Source organism: Stegostoma tigrinum, chromosome 16 (assembly GCF_030684315.1).
Source record: "Stegostoma tigrinum isolate sSteTig4 chromosome 16, sSteTig4.hap1, whole genome shotgun sequence".
NCBI classification, from domain to species: domain Eukaryota; kingdom Metazoa; phylum Chordata; class Chondrichthyes; order Orectolobiformes; family Stegostomatidae; genus Stegostoma; species Stegostoma tigrinum.
The window spans coordinates 3,796,728-3,816,376 of NC_081369.1; the positions used below are offsets into that span (position 1 = coordinate 3,796,728).

At 42.8% G+C, this 19,649-nt stretch overlaps 1 protein-coding gene across 1 annotated transcript in view; it reads right to left on the reverse strand.

Moving 5' to 3' along the window:
• hydin (HYDIN axonemal central pair apparatus protein) overlaps positions 1-19,649 on the reverse strand; it is a 654,146-nt gene that overhangs the window by 384,834 nt on the left and 249,663 nt on the right. The window contains exons 12-14 of the mRNA XM_059651568.1: positions 17,240-17,463; positions 11,626-11,693; positions 1,473-1,708 (exon numbers count right to left, since the gene is read on the reverse strand). Coding sequence (XP_059507551.1) covers positions 1,473-1,708; positions 11,626-11,693; positions 17,240-17,463 — 528 coding nt within the window. The remainder of the gene's footprint in view (positions 1-1,472; positions 1,709-11,625; positions 11,694-17,239; positions 17,464-19,649) is intronic.

Here is a 19,649-nt window from a genome sequence, read left to right on the forward strand (position 1 = left end):
CCATACCATCTTCGAGAGGCTGCCATGCACACAGATAAGCATTGGCAATCCAGCATTGACACTCACCAAGAGCATAATAACACAGCAGCCACAAAGCCATGCTGCCCATCTTGATAGCCTATGATGGGCTTCTGCATCCAATTTGCATCCATTGGCACTAAGTGTTCAATCATGTCCTGTCTGTCATCCACAAGGCGAGCTTCCTCTGGCTCACTGCCCTCATCTTCCTCCTCAGACAACTGCTCCCATTCACCCGGTTCCTTAGCATCTACTACATTGCCTCATTGCCTGCTCCAATTGTGCAAAACTCAGCATACCAGGATGGTACATCAACCTCTAGCCTCAGACAGGCCTTCAGCAGCCCTCTTGCTTACTATGGCAGTGGTTGTAGTATTTACACCAACTTGGTGAAAGTTCCATGTTGGCTGAGTGACCAACACATTCCATCTAAAACGGAGTGCCTGCTTCCCACTTCCCATCCCAGACCCACATCGAACATATGTGGTACAGGAGGAGTATCCCTCCTATTCCACTTGGTAGCACCTGGGATTTGCATTTTGCAAGTACTTTATCGATAAGTGTCCTGAATAAAATGCAAACATCTTCAAATTTGATAAACAGTACAGTGAACAAGGGAAATTCTGACACAAGAACCATACGGAATGCTGCTCCTTATCTATGTCACCAACATAAAGAGGTATGTTTGAAAACTCTACATGCAGTGCATTCATCAAGTAACAACAATGACTCTAAAAAATAAATTTAAGAGTCTCTTACAGAGCATTCTCAGCACAAAAATTAACTTGAAATGCGCCAAGTCATCTAAAGATAAGATCAATTTAAAATTGTGTAGTTGTTTCATCGACTCTAGATATTGGCTCATAAACAAGGTAAACAAGAGATGATTTGCATTTGTAAAGGTGGAAATGGGAGCAATTAATCTGCATAAGCGGCTGCTCAATGTACAAATTGCTAGATTAAACACATAAATATCAATTATTCCTTTCATTATCTCCTATGAAGAGCAGACTTTCACAGAGAAGAATGGATGGCATCAGCTTTAATCATGATTCCAGAATGATGAAATCTGCAGGTGCAGAGTCTGCATCAATATCATTATTTTTAGGTTCATGGTGTGGGATTTCATGACAAAAATGTAAATAACAATGGGGTTGCAATGAAACTTCATATAAATTGTTCCTTTTAATTTTTTTCACATAAAATTCAATTGGCAACTTTAAGTGAAGCTTTACAGTCACCATAGTTCAAAAGTAATATAAAATGGAAACTTGCAGTCAAGAAGGGATAACTGTTTTTTTTAAACAGGAGCCAAGTTTCATCAAATCACATTATTATTTCATGTTTTAGTTCAATGAAAAGATACTTACAGTGGCTGGTAAAAGACCCACTGAAAGGTTTTTGCTATGCCAGTTCAGATAGAGACAAGCGAAGGCCAAGTGATATTTTGTTACCTGAATCTCCTTTCCAACATGGGACTTAATGATACCACCACTGGGGTTTATAGTAAATTCTTTGCGTCGTGCTCCTGTTTCGACATTTATCCACGAACTTATGCTTCTACGTTCTGAGGCCTGGCTGAAGCTTGTTTGACTGATTTCACCAACACCGTCACCAGGAATTTGCAACTTAATTGACATTGGTACGAGGGATGTGTTGGTAAGGCAACATGATATGGTCTTGGGAAAACCTAGAATGTTTTGAAAAATAAGTTTGATAGAAATTACTAATATGTACTGCAGTCAATTGCACTTTAATCCAATACAACCCATGGTTTACTATAAACAATGGGACAACATTCAATAACCAGTTACATTTTCAGCTTCTCAGAGGCCCTGTTAGATTTCTTAGAAAGATGCAAACTGCTACAGTGACATTGTACCATATGTTTATCAAGAACACAAAACCAAGATTTCTCATTTTGTGGTGATTTTAATATTCCCATTTTTATATTCTTATAATCACTGCAATGCTTCGTTTCAATGGCTATCTTAGACCAACAAACATAAACAGCTGGTAGTTTAAAAACTCTTGAAGGTTCTGACATTTACAATGTGATGAATTAGGTGTAGAGAGACCAAAAACAGCTGCCAATTTGGCAAAGCCAGGGGAAGGACAGTGCATCAATTTTACCACCAGAAACTCCTTGTTATTTGCATCTTTGGTTTTGTTTCCAGCAGCCGGACATATTGACAGTCTGTGTAGCTGTTCAGTGGAATAAACAGTGATAGGGATTCTTAGGGATGGTCTCTGATCTTTGGGTGAGAGAAGGATAAACATTCTTATGTGGGGTTTCGAAGAAATCAGTCATCAGGGTCGGGCGTAAGGAGGAACTGTCGGGTGTGGTAGGTTTGGAGGGGAGTGTGGAGCAGACAAGGGAGTCACAGAGAGAGTGGTCCCTCCGGAAAGCAGGCAAGGATGGGGATGGAAAAATGTCTTTCGTGGTGGGGTCAGATTGCAGATGGCAGATGTGTCAGAGGATGAAGCATTGGATCAACAGCCTGTTCCTGCTTCTCTCCCCACTTCCTTTGATCATTTGGCCCCAGGGCTAAAGATGAGTTCGGTGGAGCAGGAGTCTCCCCAACCCCGCACCGCCCGCTTCTATCTCCTTTCCAAAATCCACAAACCTGCCTGCCCTCGTCATCCCATTGTCGCCGCCAGCTCCTACCCCACCGAACTCATCTCCACCTATCTGGACTCCATTTTCTCCCCTTTGGTCCAGGAACTCCCTACCTACGTCCGTGACACCACCCACGCCCCCGACCTCCTCCAGGACATCCAATTCCCTGGCCCCCAACACCTCATTTTTACCATGGACGTCCAGTCCCTATACACCTGTATTCCGCATGCAGATGGCCTCAAGGCCCTCCGCTTCTTCCTGTCCCTCAGGCCCGACAAGTCCCCCTCCACCGACACCCTCATCCGCCGAGCCGAACTCGTCCTCAACCTCAACAACTTCTCTTTCGATTCCTCCCACTTCCTACAAACTAAGGGGATGGCCATGGGCACCCGCATGGGCCCCAGCTATGCCTGCCTCTTTGTAGGTTACGTGGAACAGTCCCTCTTCCACACCTACACAGGCCCCAAACCCCACCTCTTCCTCCGTTACGTTGATGACTGTGTCAGCGCCGCCTCTTGCTCCCCAGAGGAGCTCGAACAGTTCATCCACTTCACCAACACCTTCCACCCCAACCTTCAGTTCACCTGGGCCATCTCCAGCACATCCCTCACCTTCCTGGACCTCTCAGTCTCCATCTCAGGCAACCAGCTTGTAACTGATGTCCATTTCAAGCCCACTGACTCCCACAGCTACCTAGAATATACCTCCTCCCACCCACCCTCCTGCAAAAATTCCATCCCATATTCCCAATTCCTCTGCCTCCGCCGCATCTGCTCCCACGATGAGGCATTCCACTCCCGCACATCCCAGATGTCCAAGTTCTTCAAGGACCGCAACTTTCCCCCCACAGTTGTCGAGAATGCCCTTGACCGCGTCTCCCGCATTTCCCGCAACACATCCCTCACACCCCGCCCCCGCCACAACCGCCCGAAGAGGATCCCCCTCGTTCTCACACACCACCCCACCAACCTCCAGATACAACGCATCATCCTCCCACACTTCCGCCATCTACAGTCCGACCCCACCACCCAAGACATTTTTCCATCCCCACCCTTGTCTGCTTTCCGGAGAGACCACTCTCTCCGTGACTCCCTTGTTCGCTCCACACTGCCCTCCAACCCCACCACAACCCGGCACCTTCCCCTGCAACCGCAGGAAATGCTACACTTGCCCCCACACCTCCTCCCTCACCCCTATCCCAGGCCCCAAGATGACTTTCCATACTAAGCAGAGGTTCACCTGCACATCTGCCAATGTGGTATACTGCATCCACTGTACCCGGTGTGGCTTCCTCTACATTGGGGAAACCAAGCGGAGGCTTGGGGACCGCTTTGCACAACACCTCCGCTCGGTTCGCAATAAACAACTGCACCTCCCAGTTGCGAACCATGTTAACTCCCCCTCCCACTCCTTAGACGCATGTCCATCCTGGGCCCCCTGCAGTGCCACAATGATGTCACCCGAAGGTTGCAGGAACAGCAACTCATATTCCGCTTGGGAACCCTCAGCCCAACGGTATCAATGTGGACTTCACCAGCTTCAAAATCTCCCCTTCCCCCACCGCATCCCAAAACCAGCCCAGTTCGTCCCCTCCCCCCACTGCACCACACAACCAGCCCAGCTCTTCCCCTCCACCCACTGCATCCCAAAACCAGTCCAACCTGTCTCTGCCTCCCTAACCTGTTCTTCCTATCACCTATCCCTTCCTCCCACCCCAAGCCGCACCTCCATCTCCTACCTACCAACCTCATCCCACCTCCTTGACCTGTCCGTCTTCCCTGGACTGACCTATCCCCTCCCTACCTCCCCACCAATACTCTCCTCTCCACCTATCTTCTTTTCTCTCCATCTTCGGTCCGCCTCCCCCTCTCTCCCTATTTATTCCAGAACCCTCACCCCATCCCCCTCTCTGATGAAGGGTCTAGGCCCGAAACGTCAGCTTTTGTGCTCCTGAGATGCTGCTGGGCCTGCTGTGTTCATCCAGCCTCACATTTTATTATCCCACATCAAGCAGATGTTCACCTGCACAGCTGCCATTGTGGTACACTGCATCCGCTGTACCCGTTGTGGCCTCCTCGAAATTGGGGAAACCAAGTGGAGGCTTGGGGACCTCTTTGCAGAACACCTACGCTCGGTTCGCAATAAACAACTGCACCTCCCAGTCACAAACCATTTCAACTTCCCTTCCCATTCCTTAGATGACACATCCATCCTGTGCCTCCTGCAGTGCCACAATGATGCCACCTGAAGGATGCAGGAATAGCAACTGATATTCCGCTTGGGAACCCTGCAGACCAATGGTATCAATGTGGATTTCACAAGCTTCAAAATCTCCCCTCCCCCGACAGCATCCCAAAGCCAGCCCAGCTCATCCTCACTTCCCTAACCTGTTCTTCCTCTCGCCTATCCCCTCCTACCACCTCAAGCTGCACCCCCATTTCCTACCTACTAACCTCACCCTGCCCCTTTGACCTGCCCGTCCTCCCTGGACTGACCTATCTCCTCCCTACCTCCCCACCTACACTCACCTCTACTGGCTCCATCCCCGCCTCTTTAACTTGTCTGTCTCCTCTCCACCTATGTTCTCTTCTATCCATCTTCGATCCACCTCCCCCTGTCTCCCTACTTATTTCAGAGCCCTCTCCCCCTCCCCCTCTTCTGATGAATGGTCTAGGCCCGAAACGTCAGCTTTTGTGCTCCTATGATGCTGCTTGTCTTGCTGTGGTCATCCAGCTCCACACTTTGTTATCTCCAAAAACGAGTATAGCTGGTTATTATTACGTTTTTCTTCGCAGGAGTTTGCTATGTGCAGACTGGCCACCTATGTTGCAACAGTGATCACCGTCATCGGTACCTAATTCGCTATAAAATGTTTTGAGCTATCATCTGGCTCAAAATGAGCTATATTAATAGAAGTCTTTCTTTTAAAGACATAGTTGGGTGTGCGCCACCCTTGAAATCCATTACTGATTTGGCTGGAGTCTGAAGCAAACAATTTCAACCGCTTTTTTTTTAAATCACAGCTTGTCTCTTGCTTATTTTGATTTTTTCCTCCCCATTATTTTTGATGTGTTGTTTTGTCTTTCACTACTCTGTAACATTTCATTTTCACGACAGTTATTTCTAGATTTCCATCTTCCCTGTATTTTTCTTTTACAGCAATTAGTGCAGAGGTAAATAAATTAGTGAGAAGTTCAAGTAAAAGTAATAAAATAGCTCCATTTGAAGATCAAAGCTGTGCAAATGGCAGATGCCAGCCTAGAATTCTGTGCAGTCGTGGAAATACTGGAGATCTTTGAAAACAAGGATATGGCTCAGCTTTATAAATGCTGTCTCCATTTGCTCCTCCAGTTCATGACAAATTTTTCCAACTATCAAATTCACTTTGGCACAGAAGTAAGATCTGCAAATGCTGGAGATGTAAAATCAAAACATAAAATTCCAGAAAGACTTAGCAGAACGGGCAGCCTACAGGAGACAAAAGGAATTGCCAGCTCAAGTCAATGACCTTTCAACAAAATTGGAAAAAGTCAGAAACATAATAGGCTTCCAGCATGTTCTATCACATTTGGCTTTATTTTGCAAGCTCCTTTGTCATTTAATCCCTACCGTCTTTCATTCTATCACAGATCTTCCCTTCTGTTCTTCCAATAATCTACAGGCATTGTAAAATTAGCTGACAGCACATATTTCCATTAGCTCATGCAACAGCTATATAACCGTCAAAGCTTAAATCACTGCATTTTTAGATCGATTTTGTTAATGAATCAATATTGAGTAACATAAGATACATAGGTGTCAAGTGCTTGTCATTTCTGTTATTGACAATTTAAGGATCTGGTTGATTGACATTTTTATAGGGCTGTGGTAACAGCAGTTTGTTTTAGGAAATCTACAAATTACTATCATTAAGCTTTTCTACACATGATAATAACAAAGGTTAAATGATCGTTAGACAGAGTCCAGAAATATATCCTTTAGGTCACAATTTTATTTCTAGTCACACCGTCATGCTCTGCTCCCTTCCTGGTTCTTCTTTATACAATTTTTAATGCAATAAATAAATTATTTCCTAAAATCTATTGGCCTTATTATCTTCTATATCATGGGCCGAAGGGCCTGTGCTGTGCCGTTCTATGTTCAATCCTCTGCAGACATCTGTATCATACTATTAGCAGACTTAGATATCACTGTTATGACAGTTTTTTATTGGTTCTGTGCCAGTGCAGATTGCATACTAGGCAAATGGACAGAAAAGTGCAATGTGTTGTGGTGGAGAATAAGAGTGGTTATTGAACTCGACGAAGGGTATGGGTTGTTATTTTAGAAATGAAGCGTTATTCAGAGTGAATGGAGGATTATAAATTGGATTGAGAAATATAATTTGGGTAAAGCACATATGGGATCACGAGGACAGATGGAAGTTGGCATAAATGATATGAGCGGCAGCTGAAATGTGTTGAAGAGCATAAGTTCATCTGCAATACTTATGAGTGATGAGGGTGAGTGAAGGGGCTAGTGTTGTCAAGAGGGCATCAGATTCAATACAGTTCAGTTGGTATGAATGGTCTGTGGGTTCATTGGGGTTGGATGGAGAGGGTATAGCTGACATATAGTATGAAGGCTTACTGGAAGTGGCTGGAAGGACATCAGTTGAAATGGATTAGGCATGAAAGTGATGGAAAGTGATGTGTGAACAAGAGAGCTTGCCATTAAACAATGTAACTCGGAATGAAATCGCAGTGAACAGAGATGGGCATTTTCACAAGGTTATCTTGGCACAAAGCAGATCCCGTGGCCATATCCAAACTGTTTACAGAGCAGATCACTCCCTTGAAGGAAATTCTTATTATCTACCTAGAACATGATAACTCAATCCTTTAAGTCTGTTTCTTTGTCCACAGATATCAACAACTCTGTTGAATTATTTTGTGCATTTCTTGAATTAATTACAGATTTCCAGCATTGGGAATATTTTGCTCTTGTCCTAGACTAAACAATCCCTTCCTGTAACTTAACTTTTGGAACACCAGCATTATTCTGGTAAACTTCACAGTAAACTCCCTTCATGGGGTGATATATTCTTCCTAAAGCACTGTACCTTAAACTTTCTGAAGTATCAAAGAATCATAGAATTATTACAGTGCAGAAGAAAGACATCTGGCCTCTCATGCTCATGCCAGCTCTTCAAATGATCACTATTACCTGGTGACCAATCTTCTGCTTTATCGCTTGCACATTATTTCTGTCTAAACAGTCATTCAATGCTTTCTTGAATGCCTCAATTGAATCTGCCCTCACCACATTTCCAGGCAGTGCATTCCATACACAAACTATCAGCTGTGTGAAAAAGATTTCTTCTCACATCACCTTTGTTTCATTTGTACTTCACTTTAAATCTATGCCCTCTTGTTCTTGTTCCTTTTACGAGGGTAAAAGTTTCTCCCTAACTACTCTGTCCAGCCCACTCATGATTTTATAAACCACTATTAGATTGCCTCTCAGCCTTTTTCTTTCTAAGGAGAACGGACCCAGCTGCTTCAATCTATCCTCATAACTTAAGTTTCTCATTCCGATAAACATTCTCATAGATTACTTCTGCACTCTCTCCTATGCGTTCACATCCTTCTTATAATATGGTGCCCAAAACTACAAAACACACCAGCTGAGATCTAATAAGTGTCTTATACAAGTTCACTATCACGTCCTTGCTTTTCAACTGTACACCTCTATTAATAACACCAAGAACACTTTATTAGTTACACCCTCCACCTTCCTGCCGTATTCAATGATCTGTGCACATATAGACCCAATTTTCTCTGTTTCTGTACCCCTTTTTGGGTTGTTGTTCAACATTTTTCCTACATAAGTGCATCACCTCACATTTCTCTGCACTGAACCTCATCTGCTACTTATTTGCCTACTCCACCAACTTGTCAATGTCCATTTTGGACTTACATATTGTTCTCCTCACAGTTTACAATTCTTCCACTTTTTGTGTCATCTGCAAACTTTGAAGTTGTCTCCTCCTCCAAGATCCAGATCATTAATATATATATATCATGAAAAAGAAGTGTCCCAATACCAACCCTGGGGATCTTCCTCTAGACCAAAAAAAATCTATTAGCCATTATTCTCCATTTCCAATCACCCAGAGGTTTTTTTTTACCAAAGTTACTTCTGTCTCTTTTATACTATGACATATAACATTACTCACAAGTCTGTTGAAAGGTAGTACTCCAAAAAAATACCCCAGGCATGGTCCAACCAGACTTATAGCTAAAGAAGGACTTCCACCTCTTTGCATTCTAAATCTGTGACTGAAAAGCATTTAGTTTTAATGATTATTTTCCATACTCAGTTTGTCATTTTAATGATATATGTATCCCCACAGAGTTCTGTTGCTTCACCAGTTGTTAAGTTTTCCACTTTTTTAAAGTCCAAAATGCTTTCATTTGCCACATTTTCCTAACTATTTAAGCTTTCAATATGTCTTTGTAATTTTATGCTTTAATTTGCATGGTTTACAATACAATATATCTATACGTGATCAGCAGATCAGAATATGTGAGTTTCTAACCCATCATCTAAGTCACAAAAGATGCAGTGAATAGCTGAAAGCCCCCAACACAGACCCTTGCAAGACACCACTTGTCACATCCTGGTATTAACCCCAATCACTGTCTATGATCTCTCAGTCCATTTCCTAACCATATCGATGACTGCTTTCAAGTTAACAGAGTTCATCTTTAGGTAACAGTCTCTTATTTGAGACTTTGTCAGCTGCCTTCTGGAAGTACATATAAATAACATCCATCAATATTCCTTGCCTCCTACTTTAGCCATTTCTTCAAAAGATTCTAACAGTTTTATCAAAAGTGCCCTCCCCTTTACAAATCCATCCTGGCTGTTTCTGATCAGCTGAAAAGTTCCAAACTGTTCAGTCACAGTATACTTAATAACAGAGTGGACGCTTTCTGACAGTAGATATTTGACCAATTGGTCTATACTGAGTTGGCTTCCCTCTCTTGCTTTTCTTAAATGGCAGAATAGCATGCACAACCTCAACAATTTTCCAATCTGCATAAATGACTCCTGAGATGAGAGAACATTGAAAGAATATCAACTGCCATTTTTGGAATCATACCATTTTACTGAAGTCCAGCCCATGATTTCATTGTTTTACTGAATCAATCTGAGAAGAATGTTCACGCACAAACTTTGATCATCAATGGGTTTTGGAATGTTCCCTTTCAGTAAAACTTCTTAATCCAATACCAATACCCTTTAACATCTTTTCAGAAGAAATCCAGTCTTTACATTAAACAAGAAATTTGTTTCATTTAAAACAGGCAGCTAGCATTATCTAATCAAGACAGAGACAGTCCTCTGCTCTTATTCCATGAACCTCCACAAAGATCACAGTGTTCACAGTGCCAACATCAGAATCTGACACTTCATCCACTGCTTTAGAAAAGGCCCAGAAACTTCGTTTCAATTGAAATATAGCATACTCAAAGAAACACAGAAAGTTTTGATTGACTAACATGTCTACTGCTACACCTCGATATAAAATCCTTATTTGTCAAGGATCCCAGATGCAAAGGTAGTCAGACACTGCATGCAGACTAGATCAGCACTGTCTGGGCCTACTATCAAAATCCTTGAACCAGTTTGGACATGACCAAAAAATAGATGCTGTACAGTCAAACCCACTCCATCCAAAACTGCAGGAAAAAGGCAACTTCTCTGACATTTCTTCTCTCCTCCTCCATAAGAGGGCACTGGAAATCAGTGCATACCTCAACAAAGAGGCCGACTGTCTCTCTCCAAATTCATTGCAAACACTCAATCCTCAGACAGCACCATGTCCACCTTCATGCTGTCCAACAAAGTGCCAGAGAACTTAAGGATTAGACCCATCTGGATCATGTTCACTGAGACATTTTGACATTAAGTTTTCATGGTGAAGGACTTCGAAGCAGAACAATACAAGTATCTAGGCCCGAAACGTCAGCTTTTGTGCTCCTGAGATGCTGCTTGGCCTGCTGTGTTCATCCAGCCCCACATTTTATTATCTAAGTATCCTTAATAATTTCCCTTAAGGAGGCTGAAAGATAATCTGTATCACTCTTTTTGGACTGATGCTGATATCAATAAGGGGATCATCTTATCAAATAGCAGAGGTATGTTGTGGGTGATTTATTCCACTGAGCCAAAGGTCAGTTCCAATTGTAGCAAGGAGAATGAATAATTGAGATGATATTGTTTATGTTTTTTTGAATGAATATTAGAAAACAAAATTCTTTTACATTGGTATTCAGCTCATCCACAACTAATCTAAGTCGATCAAACAATACCTCTTCTAATAGACCAATTTGTCCAGCTTTATAAAGAATAGAACTGTGTCTAATTTAGAACTGCAATTTAAACCATATGCAGATGGCTTGTCAGTAACAATACACTGAATAATCAATCAGTCGTCCATAAATCAGTTATTATTAATGACTGGTGTCCATTGAATGATCATAAATTTGAATATAAATGGATGTCATCTAATTATCTGTCACTAAATATTTTACTGAAAATATCACCTATGACAATCTTGCCAAAAGAACCACTCTTACACTGCTGAAGCCCTGCATTCCTGAGTTACTGCCAGACCGTGAATGTGCTTTTAACTCAAAGAAAGCCAGTCAAAGCTATAGGACTTGCACAAGGCCAATGTGAAAATAAAGATACCTGCTTTACAATAACAAATGATCAGATATGGCTTTTGGGGCCAACAAACTTGATGGTCAGGAAATGGATGTAAAGAAATGTATCAGAGAGTTCTTTGGTAAGGGCCATTGAATTAATCATGAATTTGAAAATTCCACATGAATAGAAACGTCATTCCTGATTATTAAATGGCACAGGAATTCTTCATTTCTTTGCAATTCTTTTCCCAATAGCTACTATGTGGCACTAACATATTATATACTCACCAAAGGACACTTCCCCAAAGTTTAGTACTGGCATATTGAAATGAAAGGTAGGTCCAATGACATGTCCCCTGCAGGAAACAAGCAGTTATCAGCATATTTTATGCAGCAGTTGGCTGTAACAATTAGCGATGCATCTGCAAGGCCACTAAGAAAATCATTGATAGCAGTTCAATGCCTACACTCAGCAAGTCTCAATGATAATGAATACAGTACAAGGTGAACATGTCAATACTCAACCAGTAAAACAAAATGGACAATCGCTTTCCAAATGTAACAGAACAGCAGAACTGGCCTCCTACCCTCCCTCAACCTCTTCATCTCCAACTGCCGTTGTGATATAAATCGCCTCAATCTCTCCACCCCTCTCACCCACTCCAACCTCTCCCCCGCAGAACGTGCAGCCCTCCACTCCCTCTGCTCCAATCCAGACCTCACCATACAACCCGCGGACAAGGGAGGCGCAGTTGTAGAATGGTGCACTGACCTTTGCATCACTGAGGCCAGGCGTCAACTCTCTGACACCTCTTCCTACCGACCCGGATCATGACCCCACCACCGAGCACCAAACTATCATCTTCAAAACCATCCACAATCTCATCACCTCAGGTGACATTCAACCCACAGCCTCCAATCTCATTGTTCCCCAACCCAGTACTGCTCGCTTCTATCTCCTTCCCAAAATCCACAAACCTGTCTGCCCTGGTCGACCCCTTGTCTCCACCTGCTCCTGCCCCACCAAATTCATCTCCACCTATCTGGATTCCATTTTCTCCTCCTTGGTCCAGGAACTCCCTACCTACATCCGTGACACCACCCATGCCCCCCACTTCCTCCAGAACTTCCAATTCCCCAGTCACCCACATCTCATTTTCACTATGGACGTCCAGTCCCTATACACCTACATTTCCCATGCAGATGGCCTAAAGGCCCTCTGCTTCTTCCTGTCCCACAAGCCCAACCAGTCCCCCTGCACTAACACCCTCATCTGCCTAGCCAAACTCGTCCTCACCCTCAATGACTTCTCTTTTGACTCCTCCCACTTCCTACAAAGGGTGTGGCCATGGGTACCCGCTGGGCCCAAGCTATGCCTGCCTCTTTGTAGGTTATGTGGAACAATCCCTCTTCCGCACCTACACTGTCCCTAAACCCCACCTCTGCCTCCGTTACATTGATGACTGTATCGGCGCCGCCTCGTGCTCCCACAAGGAGCTCGAACTGTTCACCCACTTCACCAACGCTTTCCACCCCAACCTTAAGTTCACCTGGACTATCTCTAACAAGTCCCTCACTTTCCTGGACCCCTCCGTCTCCATCTCAAGCAAACCCCTAGGAACTGATGTCCACTTCAAGCCCATCAACTCCCACAGCTACCTAGAATACACCTCCTCCCACTCACCTTCCTGCAAAAATTCCATTCCCTATTCCCAATTCCTTCGCCTACACCGCATCTGTTCCCAGGATGAGACATTCCACTCCTCTACGTCTCAGATGACCTTGTTTTTTAAGGACCGTAACTTCGCCCCCGCAGTGGTTGAGACTGCCCTCGACCGTGTCTCCCACATTTCCCGCAACTCGTCCCTCACACCCCGTCCCCACAATAACCACCAAAAGAGGATCCCCCTCATCCTCACGTACTACCCCACCAACCTCAGGATACAACACATCATCCTCTGACACTTCCGCCATCTACAATACGACCCCACCACCAAAGATATTTTTCCCTCCCCACTCTTGTCTGCTTTCCGGAGGGACCACTCTCTCCGTGACTCCCTTGTTCACTCCACACTCCCCTCCAAACACACCACACCCAGCACTTTTCCCTGCAACCACAGGAAGTGCTACACACGAACCCATACTTCCTCCCTCACCCCATCCCAGATCCCAAGAAGACTTCCCACATCAAGCAGATGCTCATATGCGTGTCCGCCAATGTGGTATACTGCATCCGCTGTACCCGTTGTGGCCTCCTCGAAATTGGGGAAACCAAGTGGAAACTTGGGGACTGCTTTGCAGAACACCTACGCTCAGGTCACAATAAACAACTGCAACTCTCAGTCACGAACCATTTCAACTTCCCCTCCCATTCCTTAGATGACATGTCCATCCTGGGCCTCCTGCAGTGCCACAACGGTGCCACCCAAAGGTTGCAGGAACAGCAACTCACATTCCGCTTAGGAGCCCTGCAGCCCAATTGTATCAATGTGGATTTCACAAGCTTCAAAATCTCCACTCCCCCTACTGCATTCCAAAACCAGGCCAGCTCGTCCCCACCTCCATAACCTGTTCTTCCTTTCACCTATCCCCTCCTTTCACCTCAAGCCGCACCCCCATTTCCTTCCTACGAACCTCATCCTGCCCTTTTGACCTGTCCGTCCTCCCCAGACTGACCTATCTTCTCCCTACCTCCCCACCTACACTTACCTCTACTGGCTCCACCCCGCCTCTTTCACTTGTCTGTCTTCTCTCCACCTATCTTCTCAATCCATCTTCGATCCGCCTCCGTCTCTCTCCCTATTTATTTCAGAACCCTCTCCCCCTCCCCTATTTCTGATCAAGGGTCTGGACCCGAAACATCAGCTTTTGTGCTCCTAAGATGTTGCCTGGCCTGCCATGTTCATCCAGTTCTACACTTTGTTATCTCGGATTCTCCTGCATCTGCAGTTCCTATTATCTCTGAGCAGAATGTTTCTGTCTGGGGCTGAGGTTCCAGTCGACACTTTAGAAGATTTCTACCAAAAGTACTCTCAGAAACCAATCAAAGAAGATATTAGATTCATCAGATTCACTGCACCATTCTTAAAACTCTCACACCTAAAAAAAGTATAAGGTTAAAACAGCAATGAGAAAAGTACATCTTACCACTAGTCAGATCAAGTTATTTTCAACTTTAGTCAGTTGAAAAAGTCAATTGATCAGCATGACAAAATATCATTATGTCTACCCCATTCTCCTGCTTGTGTCAACCCTAAACAATGGCTTTGAGAGTCCCACAGGAGGATTCTCGCCTACAAAGTAACAGCTTTGTAAAGACATGGGCCTGATATTAATAGTGATGGCTAAATAGCCAGGGAATGTAGATATTGGATAGAAAAATTGATGACTGGGTTGCCCCACATGTTGTGGAATTTTAACAGATTTTGTGCCTACACATCAGCTCTATTAAAAATCTTAGGTTCCAGTCTGGTGTGTAAACTGTGGAGCAGACACGTCTGATTCCTGAAACTTGATCACTTATAAACATTTAGTATCTTTGGCATAATAAATCCTCATCAAATGGGTCTCCTAAGCATTATAATGCAAAACAGTTTGATTGTGTTTCAGAAAATTGCCAGGAAGCAGAATGGAGTAAGTGAATAGGACATAATAGAGACCAAAGACAACAGTTTTATTTCTTCAATATTTAATTGAAAAAAAATCTAGTCATTTAAAACTGCACATTAAATCTGAAATTGTAGTATCAATGGAAGGGATGAGTGAGGTGTCAGTGAGGTAGAGATGACTGCCATTAGTGTAAATACAGAAGTTGATAAGTTTACCATTGATGTTGTCAAGGGCAAAGATGTAAATGAGAAATAGGCAGAGTCAAAGATTGGCTTGGGAAATGGCGTGGGAGAAAGGTGAAATGTCATAATAGGTGAATTGTTGCCTACAATTAGCTAAATAAAATTGGAACCTGATGAATGAAGCTCCTCTCTACTCAACAATGGTGGGAGGAGTGGAGGATTGGAGGAGGAAATTGTGGTCAAATGTGCTAAAGGTTGCAGACATATTGAAAACAATGAAGACCCACTAGTTAAAAATATTAACTTGACCCTCATTTAGATTCCATTATTGACGCAAATATGCCTAGAGTGAAGCTAAAAATGATCTAGAGCTTTCGAGCTGACCTTCAATCTGTCCAATCATTACACCACAATTATTAATAAACCAAATGGAATAGAGAACTAAATAGCCAAAGCCACAGAATACAAAACAGAGAAAGTGATGCTCAAAATTATATACTCCCTGACAAAATACTTATTAGGCTGAATTTTCTCGACAAATATGGGAAATAAGGATAAAATCAGAAAGAGCTGGAGAAACTCAGCAGGTCTGGGAACATACGTGGAGGGAGAAACAGAGTTAACATTTTGAGTTCAATAGCTCTTCTATGGAATAGGAGCTGGGGTTGTTTTTGGGACAGAAACCAAATCCACTGAAAATTCAGATGTTCCTTGATTGAACCTTGAATTGGTATGCAAATGAGTTTCACACTCACTCAGAGCCAGAGGGGACAGGTGGGTTACGTGAGATCTGGGGATCTTTTTGACACCCCACAGAAACCATCTGTCTGGCCTGTGGGAGAATCTGCTGATTGTTCCAAAACCTTCCATTTCACCAGAGGGAAGCAAGATGTCATAAGGAGCCAAAAACACGTCACCAAGGTGAGGGCAGCCACTCAATATTGGCCTGTATTTAATGCTGGAAACTGTAGGTGAAGGAGCTGAAGATTCTCTTTCAGAGAATGGCAGAAGGAGGTCACCATCTCCCACAAAGACCACACGACCTTCAGAAACAGGAATAGGAGTAGGACTTTCAGCCGCTTGAGCCTGCTTGGCCATTCAGTAGGATCATAGCTCAGCTGACATTCCTCACATTCACTGTCCTGCATTTTTCCCATAACCCTTGATCCTCTTTTTGATCTAGATTCCATTTATCTCAGCGTTAAATAAATGCAAGTACTCTGCCCCACAGCTCTCTGTGGCAAGGAGTTCCAAAGATTCTCAACCCACAGAGAAGAAACTCCCCCTCATCTGAGTCTTACTCTGAGATTATGCTTTCTGATTCTAGACTGTCCTTTGAGGGGAAACATCCTCATAACATTTACCCTACTAAGCCCCTTAAGAATTCTGTATGTTTCAATAAGATCAACTCTCATTCTTCTAAATTCCAGTGAGTACAGTGCCAAACTGTTTAACCTTTGCTCGTAAGACTATTCCTCCAAACCAGGGATCATCATAGTGAACACAATAAGAAATGCTGGAAAAACTCAGTCAGTTTCGCAGCATATGTGGAGACAAAACAGATTTAATGCTTCGGATCCAGTGCTGAAAAAGGTCATTGGATCCAAAACATTAGCTCAATTTTCTATCCAAAGGTGCTGCCAGACATGCAAAAAATTTTAAACTCTGTAGATGAGGAAAGATGAGCTGGTGTTGGAGATGTCCAGAGGAGGTTTACAAAAATGATCCCAGAGATGAAGGGCTTGTCATATGAGGAGCGAATGAGGAATCCAGGTCTGTACTCGATGGAATTTGGAAGTGTGAGGAGCATCTCATTGAGACTTAGAGTGTATTTAAGATAGAGATAGATAGGATCATGATTAGTAAGTGGATCAAAGATTATGGGAGGAGGCAGGGGAATGGAGTTAAGAATAGTATCACCAATGACCAAATGGCAGACCAAACCTAACGGGCCAACTGGCCAAATTCTGCTCCTATATCTTAAGTTAATCTTCAAGAGGCTCCTTGACCACATTCAACCTTGAGCTATATATTACCTTTCACCACACAAAATGGAAAAAATAAACAAGAAAATACACAAATTATGTCTGGATTAATAGAAAGCAGCTTACTTGAAAGTCACCTGGACTGGCTCAGGGTTTCCTTTCACTGAAAGAAATAAATCTACTATGAAATTCCCAAGAATCGCAGCTTTGAAAGTCACCTCCAACAACTGGCATTTGCCTGGCAACAGGATCCCTTCACATGGGTTCAAACAGAAATAGGACGCCAACAGGTTGCGTGCAGGAATCCGGATGTACTCAGCAGGAATATCACCCTTGTTGATCATGACAAGCTGAAAAAATAAATACAAAGTGATAAAGTTGTTGCCATTTTTAAAAATACAAAGTCGGTTTTCCTTAATTTTAAAATACAAAATTGAGTCATTCTCACTTTGTGCAATAGTGCAAAATGGGCAGCCATAAATCGTCAGTCAACATCTATCTCAAAAACATACAGGCTTTGCCATTAGAAATGTGGGGCTTATCACTAGGGCCTGCACAATCACTATGCAGCCGTGTTGGTACATTTGGACTCTCACGCTTGCTCTGAAATAAGTATGTTTAGCATCTGCTTACAGTGAGAGATTCTGGGAGTTGTATGCTCTCCAACAGGCAAAAGGCTACAAAGTTGCCACAGATAATCCTTGACCTACACACCAGAATTGCTAAAGCTTACGAGCCATGTTCAATCTTTAGTGCATGGATCTATAAAGATTAAATAATCTGTAATCCATGATACAGAAAGTATATGGTTAAAACTTTACATAAATTAACATTATTGATACTTGGAATTATTACTGCTGCCCCTGTATTAATGAAATTATTGTATTTTAGCAACAAACATTTCAGAGCTGTGCAAACCAATATAAAGTTTAAAATAGATCTTGTGAATCTTAGAAAGGGGAGTTTTTTGGCAGCTGATCTCTGTTCTGCCATACCTTCTTAGTGTTAATTCTATGAGGCAAGGATAAATTGCCTGAATTCTACACTAACACCTGAAGGAGAACTGAAGCTCAGAAAGGTTGTGTTTTCAAATAAGCCTGTTGGACTATAACCTAGTGTCGTGTGATTTCTACTCCTCAGGGAATTTGGATTGGCAGTGCCATTTACTTCAATAGGAGGTGAAAAAGAAACAATATAAAATGCAAAAATGGCATGTAAATTGGCCAAAGGAAAAAAAATCGATAAATGAAAAGCAATTAAAACAAACCAAAAGTTAAATCCTCACAGTCAATCCAACCTTCAACATGAAAAGACATTTCATGCCTTTTTCAAAGGAATGTTAATTAAAGATTGGCATCAAGACACAGGATGAAATAAAATCAGAACTGAACGAAATCTTGATCAATGAAGGAGGTTATAAGAAATTCCTTAAAGGAGAAGAGGGGAAGGGAGATATAGCAACTGACAAAGGGAATACCAGAGCTTAGTCCTAGGCAGTTAAAGGCACGACTATCAATGGTGCAGCGATCAAAATTGAGAAGAGATCTCAGAGAGGATTGTAAGAATGGAGGAGATTGCAGGGAAAGGGACAAACTTGAGGGATTTGAAAAAAGAAGTTTTTGAAAGCAATAGACTAAAACTGGGCACTTAACAAAAGTAAGCATCCGGATATCAGCCAAAGGACAGTGCAAGAATGCAGGAAGTCTTATACCCACAGTTCTTGGACAGCAGCCAGAAATGTAAATAACAGCAGTCATCATTTCTCAAGAACTTTCCTTCTTCAATTCCAAGCAACCGGTGCTGTTAGTTTTTGCGCTGACAGAATGCCTGGGCCACACAATTTATCTGAACACCTATATCTACGCAGGTTGGGATAAAATCAAACAGTTCACGTCCACTGTATAAGAAGAAATTCTCTGGCAGAGTGAGAAAGGATAATTGGCTATGAGCCTACGATGAGTGCTCAAACAGGTGAATGAAAAGTAGATTTTAGTAATGGTTTTGCTTAAACTTTGCATTTTCTGAAGAACATTTGAGCCATGCTTGCCATATCCAGTTACATTGATTAAATGCATACTTGCAAATTAAGGCAGACCACCCTTAGATGACATTAACAGTTTCAAAACAGAAGGTCACATCAAAAGGCAAAATTGCTTAAAACCACCTCAGACATAATTGATAAAGACAATATGAGGTAGATAGAGATTGCAGTACAAGACTGTTCCTGGCAATGTTCTTCAGTTTATCTTAACTCTAGTTTTACTAATATATATATTAATTGTCATACTAAAAATTGGGAACCTTGTTGCTTCTAGAAAAGGTAGGATTTTCCTCTTCTAAGGAGTGATAGCGAAGATGGCAAAAAGGGAAGTTAATCAGATGGGCAAGCATCAGGAAGGCCTAGAAACTGGACATCAACACAGACTTTGGAACAGTTGTGAATGGTGCTCATCATCAAGCATCTCCATTTTTGACCTTACGATGGAGGAGGGTCATTGTTGAATGAACTAAAATGGTTGGGCCTGGGCTACTACCT